The sequence below is a fragment of the Microcaecilia unicolor genome, chromosome 10, assembly GCF_901765095.1.
Source record: "Microcaecilia unicolor chromosome 10, aMicUni1.1, whole genome shotgun sequence".
Lineage (NCBI taxonomy): Eukaryota > Metazoa > Chordata > Amphibia > Gymnophiona > Siphonopidae > Microcaecilia > Microcaecilia unicolor.
Genome location: NC_044040.1, coordinates 102,851,131 through 102,866,824, shown reverse-complemented (window position 1 = coordinate 102,866,824; position 15,694 = coordinate 102,851,131). Strand labels below are relative to the sequence as shown.

At 44.0% G+C, this 15,694-nt stretch overlaps 1 protein-coding gene across 1 annotated transcript in view; it reads right to left on the bottom strand.

The window, feature by feature from the left end:
- The window catches only part of NUP205 (nucleoporin 205), a 1,281,456-nt gene that overhangs the window by 362,660 nt on the left and 903,102 nt on the right, over positions 1–15,694 (bottom strand). The window contains exon 26 of the mRNA XM_030216143.1: positions 6,465–6,735. Within this exon, the coding sequence (XP_030072003.1) occupies positions 6,465–6,735 (271 nt within the window). The remainder of the gene's footprint in view (positions 1–6,464; positions 6,736–15,694) is intronic.

The following is a 15,694-nucleotide window of genomic DNA, read 5'->3' as shown; positions in this document are numbered from 1 at the left end:
AAGGGGACGGGTGGGGAGGGGACTGGGGTTCTTGGATGGGGAGAGACTGGGGAGGGGGTTCTCGGATGGGAGAAGGGGACAGATGGGAGAGGACTGGGATTCTTGAATGGGAGAAGGGGACTGAGGTGGGGAGGGGGTTCTTGGATACTTGAAGAGGACGAGTGGGGAGGGGACTGGGGTTTTTGGATGGGGAGAGACTGGGGAGGGGGTTCTTGAATGGGAGAAGGAGACTGAGGTGGGGAGGGGGTTCAAAGATAAGGGAGGGGGTTCTTGGATGCTTGAAGGGACGGGTGGGAAGGGCACTGGGGTTTTTTGGATGGGAGAGACTGGGGAGGGGGTTCTCGGATTGGAGAAGGGGACGGGTGGGGAGGGGACTGGGGTTTTTGGATGGGAGAGACTGGGGAGGGGGTTCTTGAATGAGAGAAGGGGACTGAGGTGGGGAGGGGGTTCCAAGGATGGGAGCGCTTCATGAAACCCCATACACACACACTCACTCTCTCATCTGGCAGCGCTTCCTGTACCCCCTGCCCCCCCCCCCCCCAACACACACACACTCCCTCACTCTGTCATCTGCCATTGCTTCCTGAACCCCCCCCCCCCCCACACACACACACACACATACTCACTTACTTTCATCTGGCAGCGCATCCAGAATCCCCCACACCCCTCTTCTTCCAAGCTGAACCCCTCCAACACATCCCCCCCACCCCCCACACACACCTCTCTCTCTCTCTTTCCTCTCCTCCAGCACACCAATTGCTTAGGTGCAGTGGCAGCAATCTCAGACACCAGAGAAAGAGGGGGGCCTGACACCATAGAGAGAGAGGGAGGGGAGGGAGGTATCTCTGTCACACACACATACACTCTCTCTCACAGACAATGTGTTTCTGTCTCTCACTCTCATACACTCTATGTCTCACATTGTATCACATTCACTCTCTATGTGTCACACAGTCACTTACATACTCGCTTGGTCTCATACACTCAGTCTCACAGACAATCTGTGCCTCACACACACTCTCATTCACGCACACACTGTATCTGTGTGAAACACACTCTCTCTCTCTCTATCACACTGTGTCTCCCATACGCAATTGCACACACTCTCATTCTCACACACACACTCTCTCACAGACACGCTCACACCCAGACTCACTCTCTCTCTCACACACACACACACACACACACACTCACACTTTCACTCTCTCTATCACACACAGTCACTCTCACATACACTCTCCAAAACATACACATTATGAGGAAAACCTTGCTAGCGCCCGTTTCATATGTGTCAGAAACGGGCCTTTTTTACTAGTCTCAAATAATCTCTAAAACATCTGTTATTTGGACCCACCTCTTGTAAAACAACCTTAACCGATCTCCCAGAATGACCAGACTGGGCCTGCAAATTCAAATGGTGAAATTTGGAAGAGGTTGCAGCTCCTGTGGCAAAACTGCCTCTATGACTTCCTCAAATATGACCAGTTCTGAGAAGGAAGTATATTGCCGCTCACTCTTCCCTACCAATATCTCCTACAATCCCTAACGCGATCTCTAATAGAGATCCCCTTATTTGAAGGCCACAGACGTTCCTCTAGAAGCCACAGTGTCTTGGATTCTGATTCTTCACCAGCTTCTCCAAGTCTTTCCCAAGCAGGTGGTTCTCCTTAAAAAGTAACTTGCTGAGACAAATCTCAGAAGTAACCATCAGTTTCTGAACCACAAACATCTCCTAGTTGTGAAAAGCAAAACCATATCTTTGGCCGATACGCTAATCAGATCATACATAGCATCCATCAGAGAAGGCAATGCTCATCTCAATCAATGATCAAAATAAGTCCTCCATCTCAGGCTCTACCAAATTTTCTGGAAGGTAGTATGACCATCTGAGGCTTGCCCTAGTTAAATGACCACCACATACTGCAGCTTGCATTGCTAGGGCCGAAAACTGAAAGGCCTGCTTGAAGAAGGTTTCCAACCTATGATCCACCTGCTGCCTCAGCAAGGTTACTGATTGCTGCAGTGCACTCTGTGGCACCCTCTTGCTGCATGTCCAGACTCTCTGTCATAGCACTCACAACCTTATCTTCACACTCACAGCACTGTGCCACTGCCAGTGCTGACTGGCACAACCCACAGACAGAACACCTCCTACTGTGAATTTGCTACCATAAGAAACTCTGAAGCTCTAACACACAATCTGGGCTCAATGGAACTCACCACTGCTGTAAGTAACTCACATTTAAACAAATTCTCTCCTCTCCCAAACCAGCAGCAGTTTTTCCACCTACTGCCCTGAAAATGCTGCAGACAACTTGATTGCCTGAGCATTGATTGAGATGAGCATTGCCTTCTCTGATGGATGTACTAAATACTCTAAAATAATGCACTAAATACTATCTACATAATTAACAAGACTAACACTTTAAAGCAATAGTATTACTGTTTAATAACCAAATCCCCTAACGCTTCAGACACACATATTAATACACAAACTAACACTAGTATGAAACCCAGCAAATTATTCCTAATTACCTGCTGTCTCATCCTAACCCACCACTCACTCACAACACCTAATACAGACAACACAACTCCCACAATTCACAAACCACCCACACAACCAACACACAATATGCATATTCAAAAAATTAAACAATGGCAAGGAAAATCTACTAGCCACGGTCACCATCAACAGAAAGGAACGAAAGGACACAACAAACTTACACATCAAGAAGACAGACAGCTGATAAATATTAATACTACCTAAAACCCAACTGAACACCACCAACAAATACAAATAGGATACATCAATGCCAGATTGGCAGTTAATAAAACCACGATACTAACCGACTGGATTACAGCTGACCATCTCGACTTCCTACTTATCAGCGAAACTTGGATCCATGACTCCAAAGATCCAATAACTCTAGAGCTCTGTCCTCCAGGATACAAAATTACCCACTGGACAAGAGAAGGAAAAAGAGGAGAAGGCATAGCAATAATCTATAAATCTCAATTCACAGTCACAACAGCAGCAGAATCCATTCTTCCCCAACTCGAAATAGCCTCAGTCAGAATCAACCACCCCAACCTACGTGATCACCTTAACCTAATCTTATTTTACAGACCACCGGTCAACTGGCAAAACTCACAAAAGCACTTTCTGGATTTCATATCGAATACTTGTATTTTCACCCAGAACCTTCTCATAGCAGGAGACATCAATCTTCACCTTGAAGATACTAACTCAAGCAATGTATGCGAATGCAAAGACTTCCTCCAACTATGGGAGCTCCACTGGCCAAACACACAACCCACCCATAACAAAGGCCATACACTAGATATCATTACCCACAAATTCTCATCAGAACCAAATCTCACACTAATAGATATAAAATGGACAGCCACGCCATGGTCCGATCACTACAGGGCAAACCTTTCCCTCCACTGGAGAACAAAAAAGACACAACAAAAACAACAAACCTATACTACGAGAGGCAAAACAGACCCACTAATATTCTGGCAACAATTCTACACCGACGAATGGACAATACCGACAGACTCGCCTCAATTTATCCAAGAATGGGACAACAGATGCAGAACAGTACTAGACAATATAGCACCACTTCAAACTAGAACATCACATAGAAAAAAACTCAATACCATGGTTTAACGAAGAATTGAAAGAATTAAAAACACAGGTCAGAAGATTAGAAAGAGAATGGAGAAAAAAAAAAGATGAACACACACTCAAAGACTGGAAACAACTACAAAGAAAATACAAATAAACTGTCAGACAAACTAAAAGGACGTATTATAAAATCAAAATAGGACCAAACTAGAAGGATACACACAAACTCTTCTCACTTGTAAACGACCTCCTAAATACCACAACGGTTACCTCCAACAACACAGATACACCATCAGCAACCGATCTTGCGAATTACTTTAACGAAAAAATCATAAAGCTCCGACTCACGATACCTACCAATATAACGGACCACACAAACATCACTGAATGTCTAGACCCAAAACCCGGGGAATGCCCAGCAGATCGATCATGGACCAACTTTGACACGATCTCATCAAATGAAAACTCACATTGGCTTGGAAAATATACCAAATCGCAATGCAAATTAGACATTTGCCCTACTAGTCTAATAAGATCTGCACCCAAACAATTCAAAACAGACCTCACGAACCACATAAACCACAGGCTTCAAAAAGAGCTCTTTCCCACGGAGAAAGGAAACATCCTACTTACTCCGCTACAAAAGATGCCAAGAAAAGCACAATGGACCTAACCAACTATCACCCAGTACCATCCATTCCACTCATGACCAAAATCATGGAGGGCATAGTGACGAAACAACTTACTGAATACCTAAATAAACACTCAATTCTGCACGAGCCTCAATCAGGATTTCGGTCAAATCACAGCACCGAAACTGTTCTAGTGTCCGCAATGAACTCATTCAAACAAGCAATTGCAACTGGCAACAACATACTCCTCCTACAATTCGACATGTCCAGTGCCTTTGACATGGTTAATCATGGAATTCTACTACATATACTAGAATACTTCGGAGTTGGAGGCACAGTTCTCAAATGGTTCAAAGAATTCCTAACCACAAGATCATACCAAGTAACAACGAACAAGGACAGATCACCCCCATGGACACCTGAATGTGGAGTCCCCCAAGGATCCCCCCTCTCACCATCCTTATTTAACCTAATGATGATTCCGTTAGGCAAACTTCTAGCTAATCAAAACCTCAACCCCTACATATATGCAGACGATGTCACAATTTACATCCCGTTCAAACATGATCTAAATGAAATCACCAACAAGATCAACCGAAGCCTCCAAATCATGCACACCTGGGCGAATGCATTCTAACTAAAACTTAACGCAGAAAAAACACAATGCCTTGTACTCACCTCACAACATAACACAAAAAACGACTCCACCATAATCACACCATACTGTTCTCTTCCTGTCTCACAAAACCTGAGAATTCTTGGAGTTACTATTGATCGAAACCTCACTCTCGAAACCCACGTGAAGAACATGACGAAAAAGATGTCCCACTCCATGTGGAAACTCAAAAGAGTAAAACCTTTCTTCCCGAGATACATCTTCCGCACTCTGGTACAGTCAATGGTAATAAGCCATCTGGACTACTGTAATGCACTATACGTGGGCTGCCAAGAACAGACTATCAAAAAACTCCAAACAGCCCAGAATACTGCCGCCAGATTCATATTTGGAAAAACTAAATATGAAAGTGCTAATCCTCTAAGAGAAAAACTTCACTGGCTCCCACTCAAGGAACACATTGCGTTCAAGATCTGCACGATTGTACACAAAATCATCCACGCAGATGCCCCAACCTACATGCTAAACCTCGTGGACTTTCCTCCCAGAAATGCCACAAGATCATCCCGCAAATTTCTCAATCTGCACTTCCCCAGCTGTAAAGGTCTAAAATACAAGCTGATGCATGCCACTTCCTTTTCCTACATGAGCACGCAGTTATGGAATGCATTACCTACAGACCTGAAAACAATCGACGAAATAACTAACTTTCGCAAATCTCTGAAGACATATTTCTTCAACAAGGCCTACAAAGAGAACATATAGCCTCAATAATCCACATCACCAACCCACCCAGTTATGAAAGTCCACCTTCTACACTTACCAGATTCACTTCCTTCTTTCTACACTTACTTAATCCCTGCAAATTACTAATTGTATCTGATATCCTGAAATGATAATGTCATAACAAAACTATGTAAGCCACACTGAGCCTGCAAATAGGTGGGAAAATGTGGGATACAAATGCAATAAATAATAATTGCCAATAAAGCAGAAAACAGTGTGGGTATACTCCCCCTTTTTAAAAAATGTTTGTATTAGTCAGCTGTGCAGAACTGAACCTGAATCCCAAAGCTCAGGGAAGATGTCCTCCTGGCTTCTAGAGACTGATAAATACTAAGCAGCCAATAGGGCTCTTAAAGGATGACATCAAAGGGTGGTTCTCAGTCTCCACCTGCTGGAATGAGACCATAACCCAAGTCTCTGAACTGGTCTGGTGGAACAATAAGGAACTACATTTATAACCCAGTCAATGAAAACCCTAGCTAGTTTGTACAGTATAAACATCCACATTTTCAATTACGACAAACACTGAGGCTCTAGCCAAATGTCTACAGGTACTGAGTTTCACCATTTGGTTACTTTTTAATTTTGCACAAAGGTTATTTGTCCATAACACAGGGGTGGCTTTAAGATGTATATACCCATGATTTTAAAAATTAATACAAATATTGTAGGGAAAAAAAACTATTAGAACACAAAAGAAATAAATGAAGCTGAAAAGTAAGAAACAGAGCTAAGAAACTGGCACACTGACATTCTGTAGTCTGTAGAAGTAATGCTGCTGTAAAATGAGGCACTGTACCAGTTTTCAGAATAAAGTCCAGCAGCTTTTGCAGAATGATATGAAGGGAAGAATCTCCTATGCAAGAAAATCCCACAGGAATGGCCTCAGTACCAGAAGAGGCTCTGAAATATCCATCCATCATCAGGTTATATTGGGATTGTCCAAGCATGGGCAATGTTAGTGACTGCTTCTGATCTGTGCGGACAGACTGACTCAGCTGGACAGTCAGAGTGAACACAGCCCCAGCCACTACTGGCATCAACTCCTGCATGGCGCTGTCATCCAGGATCTAATAGGGAAAAAAAAACAGAGAAGTAACTCTAGCGGTATATATAAGTGTAATAGCAACTAGGTTTAGTACTTAAAAACTGAAGGCTCAATATTCAAAGGATTTATGCTCCTAACTTTGAGAGCTATTCTCATAAATTGGCCCCTTTGAAAATTTACTAGGGTCAAGTGTATACACTTTTACTCAATATCACTAAACTCTTACATTTAGGATCATTCAAAGCGGGTGGCAACAGGTGTGGATTTAAGGCAGGGAAAAAAGTTAATTGTTTAGTAAAGATTTTCACTGCTAGACTCATAAATTAGGTTTACAAATCTAGGCAAACAGATGGCTGGCCTAAATTTATGATTACAACTTTTAAGCTCCTAAATTAAGATAAACCTTCAGCTGAAAAGTTAATGCTTCTAAGTTTGGCTGAAAGTACGGCACAAATTTAGGAGACTAAGTTAGGAGGCTCAGCATTTTCTGAAAATTGGGCCTTGAATGCCTTTCCTTGTTATTTTCACAGCTATAAAATAGTATCCAGAAAAATATTTTTATTTTTTTTTGCTTCCATAAAGTAATAGTGGCTAAATAGAATTCACAACCCCATCTCCCCCCACCCCCCCAAAAAAAACTCACTCAAACCTAGTCATACATGCCTACAAGCCCAACATGCACGCCCAGGAGGACAAAACTTGTAAACTTTTCTTCAAATTAGGTGATATGATTGATACAAAGGTCAAATTTAAACTTACTTGTTAATTTCTTTTCTTTTAGTCCTGCCAGAACAGTCCAAACATTATCCCCAACCAATAAATGAAGATGAAAGAAAATAGCTCAACATTGACTTCGGTTCCCTTATAAATCCAAATAAATAAATAAATAAATAAATGTGTATGAGCACTGCAGGATACAAAGTCTCAAAAAAAAAGTCACCAGAGGGATTAATGGGCCTGGCAGAAATTGTGGGAACAGTTGTGCAGATGGTTCAAAGAGCTTAGAGACGATATTGCCAATGTGAGATCAGGAAGCTTATAGATGGCTCAAAGCTGTCATAGTCAAATTAGGCCAGAAAGTTGAGGACTCTGACATATGCACAGAGAAGCTGAGTCAAACAGCCGTTAACATAGTTAAGAAAGACTCAGGCTACGATGGTGCTGAAATTAGTGGATATAGAGAACAGGCTACAACAAAATAACCACTGAATTAAAGGAGTACCCAAAGGTCCAGAGTACATAGACTCTACAGCAAAAACAATGGCAGTATGAAAGGTGCTGCTGAACAAGGGTGATCAGGAAGACTAACTACTGGATATAAAACTTGACAGAGCACATTAGACATTGGGTCCACCAAAACACAACCAGCCTCTGACTTCACTGTAATGGAATGGCTGTGATGAGGGCTGAGGAGGTCCAAGGTGGATGCTGCACTCTGAGTTTGTTCTGATGCTGCTATAGTTTCCTCAGTATTAGCCACGTTGTGGTTAAACAGAAGAGCAAGACAAGGGATTTTCCCTCGAAAACCCCTACCTTGTCCCACTGGAGCCTACATGGATCATTCTGGGACTGAAAGTTGCTGGCTCCATGAGAGGTCCATCGGGGGATAAGGCTGGAGACAAGAGCATAAGCCGAGAGCCCCAGGACGGAACATTCATTGAATCAGCCTTACCTTCATGCCCACAGTACCGCCCCCCACTGCCAAAGCTGACTGGCATGTACCACAGACGGGACACCTTCTACTGTCTCTTCATGTTTAAGTGTACAGTGCTGCGTATGTTTAGTAGTGCTATAGAAATGATAAGTAGTAGTAGTGCTCTGGATTTGCTGCCATAAGAAACTCTGCAGCTCTAGTATACAATCTGGACTCGGTAGAACTCACCATTGCTGTGACTCACATTTAAACACAATTTCTCCTCTCCCGAACCAGAATATCGCGAGTATACTGCCCCCCTTCCTTTAAAAAAGTTTTTTGTGTTAGTCTGCTGTGAAGAATTGAGCCTGGCCACTCCAGGCATCCTGCCACAAGAAATTACACCCCAAAGCGAAGAAATATTGGGGTGGCCAGCGGGAGGAGAGAATGGAACCTCCCCAGATGTTGCACCCCAAGCTAGACTAGGTCACAGAAATGTCAGCCATTAGCAAGTCCCTTCTTTTTCTGCTTTTTTTTCTTTTGCTACTACTAAACACTCTGCTTTATTGCTGCGAAAAGTTTTTTTCTACAACAGTAATTCTACAAGACCACTTCAGATTGCACAGGGAAACTGTTATATAACCTGTGGAGACAGAAATACTAAATAGCCAATGACCACCACCACCACTTTGGGAAAGCCCAGTGTCTGTCCCTGCCTCATCGGCAGAACTCTGTTTACTAAGCCGCGCTGTAGGTGGGCTAGCGTTTTTAGTAAACGCTAATTTTTAGTGCACGTTAAAAATGCTAACACACCTTAGTAAACAGGACCCTAAGATGTTTCTTCTGGTGTTCCACCCACAACCTCTCCAATTCTTTTTTTTATATCTTTTTAATTATAGATATTTCAAATCTCGCAGGAAAACAGAATTGGTGTAAAATAAACTTTTTAAAATAGAATGAAAAAAGAAAACGAATGCGAATTCCTATCAAGTCCCCCGATCTAAAGGGAGGAGCTCATCCTACAGAGGGTTTTAAAAACAAATTCCAAATAAAAATATAAATTGCAATTTAACCAATATAAAGTCAATAACTAAATACTGTGCAAGATAATACATGAAATGCAGTAATGAACCACAGAAAGTAAAACTATTCAAGATAGAGCGTAAGCCTTCTGTTCAAGAAACTGTTGAAGCTGTTTTGGATCAAAAACATATCTAGAACACTTAGCAGTATATTAAAGGAAAAATTCTCTGCCTAAAGCAATAACTTCTACATGTAACTTCAAAAATTGTCATCCTGCTCTGCATTGTTCAGCACAGATCAAGAAACATCCACATTTTTTTGACCTATAATCTTCCGAGATCTAAACTTGAAGTAAAGTCTTATGTTATTCTTCTCAACTGAAAGAAAAAAAACAAAAAGTTGACCAACCAGCTGATATAGTAACATAGTAGATGACAAGAGAAAAAGACCTGCACGGTCCATCCAGTCTACCCAATAAGATAAACTCACATGTGCTACTTTTTGTGTATACCTTACCTTGATTTGTATCTGCCATTTTCAGGGCACAGACCATAGATGTCTGCCCAGCATTAGCCCCGCCTCCCCCCACCGGCTCTGCCACCCACTCTCGGCTAAGCTTCTGAGGATCCATTCCTTCCGAACAGAATTCCTTTATGTTTATCCCACGCATGTTTGAATTCCGTTACCGTTTTCATCTCCACCACCTCCCGCGGGAGGGCATTCCAAGTATCCACCACTCCTCTCTCTGTGAAAAAATACTTCCTGACATTTTTCTTGAGTCTGCCCCCCTTCAATCTCATTTCATGTCCTCTAGGTCTACCGCCTTCCCATCTACAGAAGAGGTTCGTTTGCGGATTAATACCTTTCAAATATTTGAACGTCTGTATCATATCACCCGTTTCTCCTTTCCCCCAGGATATACATGTTCAGGTCCGCAAGTCTCTCCTCATACGTCTTGTAACGCAAATCCCATACCATTCTCGTAGCTTTTCTTTAAACCGCTTCAATTCTTTTTACATCCTTAGCAAGATACGGCCTCCAAAACTGAACACAATACTCCAGGTGGGGCCTCACCAACGACTAATACAGGGGCATCAACACCTCCTTTCTTGTACTAGTCACACCTCTCTCTATACAGCCTAGCAACCTTCTAACTACGGCCACCGCCTTGTCACACTGTTTTGTCGCCTTCAGATCCTCAGATACTATCACCCCAAGATCCCTCTCCCCGTCCGTACATATCAGACTCTCACCACCTAACACATATGTCTCCCGTGGATTTCTACTCCCTAAGTGCATCACTTTGCATTTCTAAGCATTGAATTTTAATTGCCAAACTTTAGACCATTCTTCTAGCTTCCGCAGATCCTTTTTCATGTTTTCCACTCCCTCCCGGGTGTCCACTCTGTTACAAATCTTAGTATCATCCGCAAAAAGGCAAACTTTACCTTCTAACCCTTCGGCAATGTCACTCATAAATATATTGAACAGATTTTGAGTCTTTAAGAATAGCTGAAATATCCATGAAATCAGCACAAGTGAAAGATCTCTTTCAGGGGCATTCTCAGCCACATTCATATATCTCTTGGATGGTATATAAAAAAAACTATTGGCAACTGGAGGCCCTGCATCAACTGGAATCTTAAGATTTTCCATGAGATAATCCTATATAATAAAACGCATCTCCAACGTTCTGAAGATGGCAGCGTGGACAAAAACCTTGAAGCATTCGTGCTCAGTTCGGAACGTTGGAGGCACAGTTTCAGCCCTTCGCCACGCCCCCCCCCCAGTCACCGCCCCTCACCCCTCCACCCCCCCCAGGTTGCCACCCCCGCAGCCACTGCTCCATCCTCCGCCCGACATCAGCTCAGCTGCCGTTTCCGGCCACTGCTGCTTCTCCTGTTGAGCAGCAGTGGCCGGCCAGAACAAAAACAAACAAAAAAAAAAACATGCAAAAATGCTTTCAAAAAGGAAGCGGGGCACCAGCACAGCAGGCAGCCATCGGCTGTCAGCTTTGCATCCGCTCCTCCTCCTCTCAACTCTCACCTCGCTACCCCTAGGAAATCCCTGACAGCCCAGGCGTTAGGATATAAAAAGGAGCTTTTCACTGATCAAGCTGACAAGCTGCAGGCTTCCTCCGAGACTATGCCAAGCATGGATGTCCCCGGAGAGAAAAAATCACGGATGAGACAGAAAAAAAAGCTCCAAGGTGTCTGCCTTCTCTTCAGTCAGCTCTGCCGAAGAAAGCAACTGAGCCACCTGTCTGCCGTTTTTTTGCTTCAAAACCTGCCAGATTGTATCTCACCGTTAATCAGCTAATTCTACAGCTGGTGTCCTTCCCTGTATTTGCCCCCTTTCCCCCTTAGTGTCTCTTCCCATCTGTCTTTTCCTTCCTCTCTCCCTTCCCATGTCTCTTCTTAGGATGTTTAGTTCTGCTCACTGAACCTACTTAGTGCCTGCAGCAGTTAGTGCTCACAGTCAAGCAAACAAAAGAGCAGATTTGTAAAGACGAAGATTGCTCCAAGCTTACGCTCTATCTTGAATAGTTTTACAATATTACATTAATTAATACTTTTTTAATGGTCATCTAGACACTCTTCTTTGCTAAATTGTGTTGTATATCCCTGAAGGAACTGCACAAGTTGAGAGGAGAAGGGGGAGGGGAAACAGATAGGGAGGAGTCCTGCGACCACAGAGAGGGAGGGGGGAGGGGGTCCTGCGACCACACAGAGGGAGGGGATAGGTATCTCTGGCACACACACAGTGTCTCTCTCACTCTCATACACTGTCTACCACACAATCTATGTCTCACACTGTATCACAGTCACTCTCAAACACTCTCAATCTCATACACTTTTGCTCTCACAGAGTCTGTGTATCACACACATACTCTCTCACAGTCTATCCGTCTCACACAAACACTCTCTCTCACACACACTGTATCTGTGTGAAACACACTCTCACACACTCACTGTGGCTCACGCACTCGCACACACTCTCATTCTCACACACTCGCACCCATACTCACTCTCTCTCTTTCACACACACACATTCACTCTCTCTCTCTCACACACACACACTCTCTCAAACATACACACTCCGAGGAAAACCTTTCTAGTGCCCATTTCATTTGTGTCAGAAACGGGCCTTTTTTACTAGTTCTTAAATAATTCACAAGGGCCAACAACAGGGTCTTTAGGAATGTTAAGCAGCCATGAGTTAAAATTTCTAGAAATCAAGAGGAAGTGACGTCATCCCCTGAAATGGCAGCCTGAGCCACGAGCTCCGATCAGCCCCTCGCAATCAGGACACCCACGGGGACGCGATCGCATAAAAATAACTGTAAATCGCATGAAAGCAACATCTGAAGTCAGGGGTAAGCGATCCATGTCGAATTCGAAAGCTAACCCGATCGACTTACAAGCCTTTGCATACACGGGCCCAGCTGCGAATATGAGCGCGCCGACCCCCGAGCTACACCCGCCCAGCCCTCGTGAAGGCAGTTCCCCGCTACTCTCCCCGCCGCTCTTTGCAACGGGAGAGGGACATAACCCAGAAGAAACTCGCATGCAAGAGATCCGCGGGTGGTTACAAGAAATAAAAATTGAAATTATCACCGCAGTGCGAGCGGACCTCGTGGCGATGGGGGCGGAGCTCCGAGGAGAAATAGGCGCACTGGGCATCAGAGTTGCGGAGACAGAAGATCGCATAGATGAACAAACTGAACTAATCTAGGCTCTAGATTCCCAGATGCGGGAGACCAAACAGGAAACACAACAAATTTGGGACAAAGTAGAAGATCTCGAGAATCGGAGTCGACGCTGCAACGTGAGGTTCCGCGGCCTTCCAGACACGCCGCAGTATACTGATTGTGAAATGGCAGTACAGAGTATTGCAAGCGCCCTATTAAAGGAATTGCAGATATCTAAAGATCCTGCAACAATTTAACTTGTACGGGCACATAGAGCCCTAGGTAATACTACAACTAATCGTCCAAAAGATATTATTGCCTGTTTCAATGACTTTAAGTTAAAGGAACAGATCATGAGGGCCTCACGATCAACACCTGGATTTCAGTGGGACTCCTACCACATTGAATGCTACCAGGATTTGGCTGCAGCCACACTGAAAAGAAGAGCAGAGCTCAAGCCCTTCACTAAATTCCTGACAGACAAGGGCATCAAATATCGCTGGGGCCACCCATTTGTGCTACGATTCTACAAAGAAGGGAAGCAATACAAACTGCGAAGCATAGCAGAAGCAGCTGAGATATTCCCAGAAGAAGGACCACAGGGGGAAACCACTGCATTAAAGAAACATTCGTCCACGATTGGAGATAAACCACGCTGGCAAAGAGTCACCGCGGGAAAAGGCAGACTACAACGCCAGCAATCAGATACACAATTAACAAAAGTAGATGCCAGAGCAAAGAAATAAACAGAGCCTGTATTCATGGCGCCGGATTTCAGATGTAGACCGCAATTTGGTGACTGTATAACTGAATTTTGTAGAGTTGATGTTGTTAAGAGTGCGTTACTCAATGTTGGAAGGAGATACATATATGATGTGTAATTAGTAATATACCAGTTAAAGATGTGGGGACCAGTTATTTAAAGTTGATATATAGGGGGGTGGGTCACTATCCTTCTTGACATCCTTATGTATAAGGCACGAGGATGTCTTCAAGTGGAGAGGGAGGGTAAGAGGGTTACTAGTTGGAAAGGACTGGCCATGATTAAACACCACGTGAAGGGGGAAACAAAGACATCACAAGAAGGGATAAACTGGAAGATTAGGCAGGAATTAAAGCTAAGGGGGGCAATCTTACAGATTAGATGAGTGTTGTTAAATGTATGCAGTGCTTTTTTTGTAGAAAAAAAGGTGCCGGTACTCATTATGGGCGGAGTCACCACATATGGCTCCACCCCTATGATAGCCACACCCACATTAACCACACCCCCCTATACCAGCCATGGCGCATATAAACAGACATCATTGAAAATATTATAGTACTATAGGAGAAAAAAATAATGTGATTTTTTTTCATGATAAATAATCTCTGTAAGCTCTTACAGCTCCAGTATACCCAGTGCAAAATAAGACAGCCAATGTAAATTCTCAAATTGGACATATTACAAACACTAAAATGAAAATAAAATGATTTTTTTCTACCTTTGTTGTCTGGTGACTGTTTTTCTTTCCATATTGGTCCCAGTCTGTGATTCTGCTTTCCTTTGTTTTCACTTAACTCTTCTGTGCCATTTGTCATTTTTGTCTCCTTTTTCTATGCTTTCTTCAATATTTTTCAGGCTCTCTCTCTGTCCAGATTTAATTCATTCTTACTATCCATTCTTTAATTTCCTTCATCTACCTGTGGCTTTTCATCTTTTCCTCACCCTTGTTCTCCCCATGCCCCTTCCTCTTATTCTCCAGTCTTTCTCTATTCCCCTTTTCCATCCAGCAGCTCTGCTTTCTCTCCCCATCCTTCCAGTGTCTCCCCTATTTCTTTCTGCATTCTTCCATCCAGCGTCTTCCCTCTTTCTCTCCCCATCCTTCCGTTTTCCCTCTCTCTCTCCCCATCCTTCCATCTGTTTTTCCCCTCTCTCTCCCCATCCTTCCATCTGTTTTCCCCCTCTCTCTCCCCATCCTTCCATCTGTGTTTTCCCTCTCTCTCCCCATCCTTCCATCTGTTTTTCCCCTCTCCCCAATCCTTCCATCTGTTTTTCCCTCTCTCTCCCCATCCTTCCCTCTGTTGGTTTCCCTCTCTCTCCCCAATCCTTCCCTCTGTTGGTTTCCCTCTCTCACCAATCCTTCCCTCTGTTGGTTTCCCTCTTTCCCTCTCTCCCCAATCCTTCCCTCTGTTGGTTTCCCTCTTTCCCTCTCTCCCCAATCCTTCCCTCTGTTGGTTTCCCTCTTTCCCTCTCTCCCCAATCCTTCCCTCTGTTGGTTTCCCTCTTTCTCTCTCTCCCCAATCCTTCCCTCTGTTGGTTTCTCTCTTTCTCTCTCTCCCCAATCCTTCCCTCTGTTGGTTTCCCTCTTTCTCTCTCTCCCCAATCCTTCCCTCTGTTGGTTTCCCTCTTTCTCTCCCAAATCCTTCCCCCCCCCCCCCCCCCGCGACACTCCGGGCGAGTCCTGCCTTAGTTTTTTTTTTTTTAAGACTCAGAACGTGCGAACGATGCAGCCGGCAGCGATTGAAAGAGGCTGTCTGGGCTGGCGTCTGCGTCGGAGCTTCCCTCACCCTCTGCGAGTCCCGCCTTCATTGTTACAACTTCCTGTTTCGCGGGACTCGCAGAGGGTGAGGGAAGCCCCGATGCAGACGCCAGCC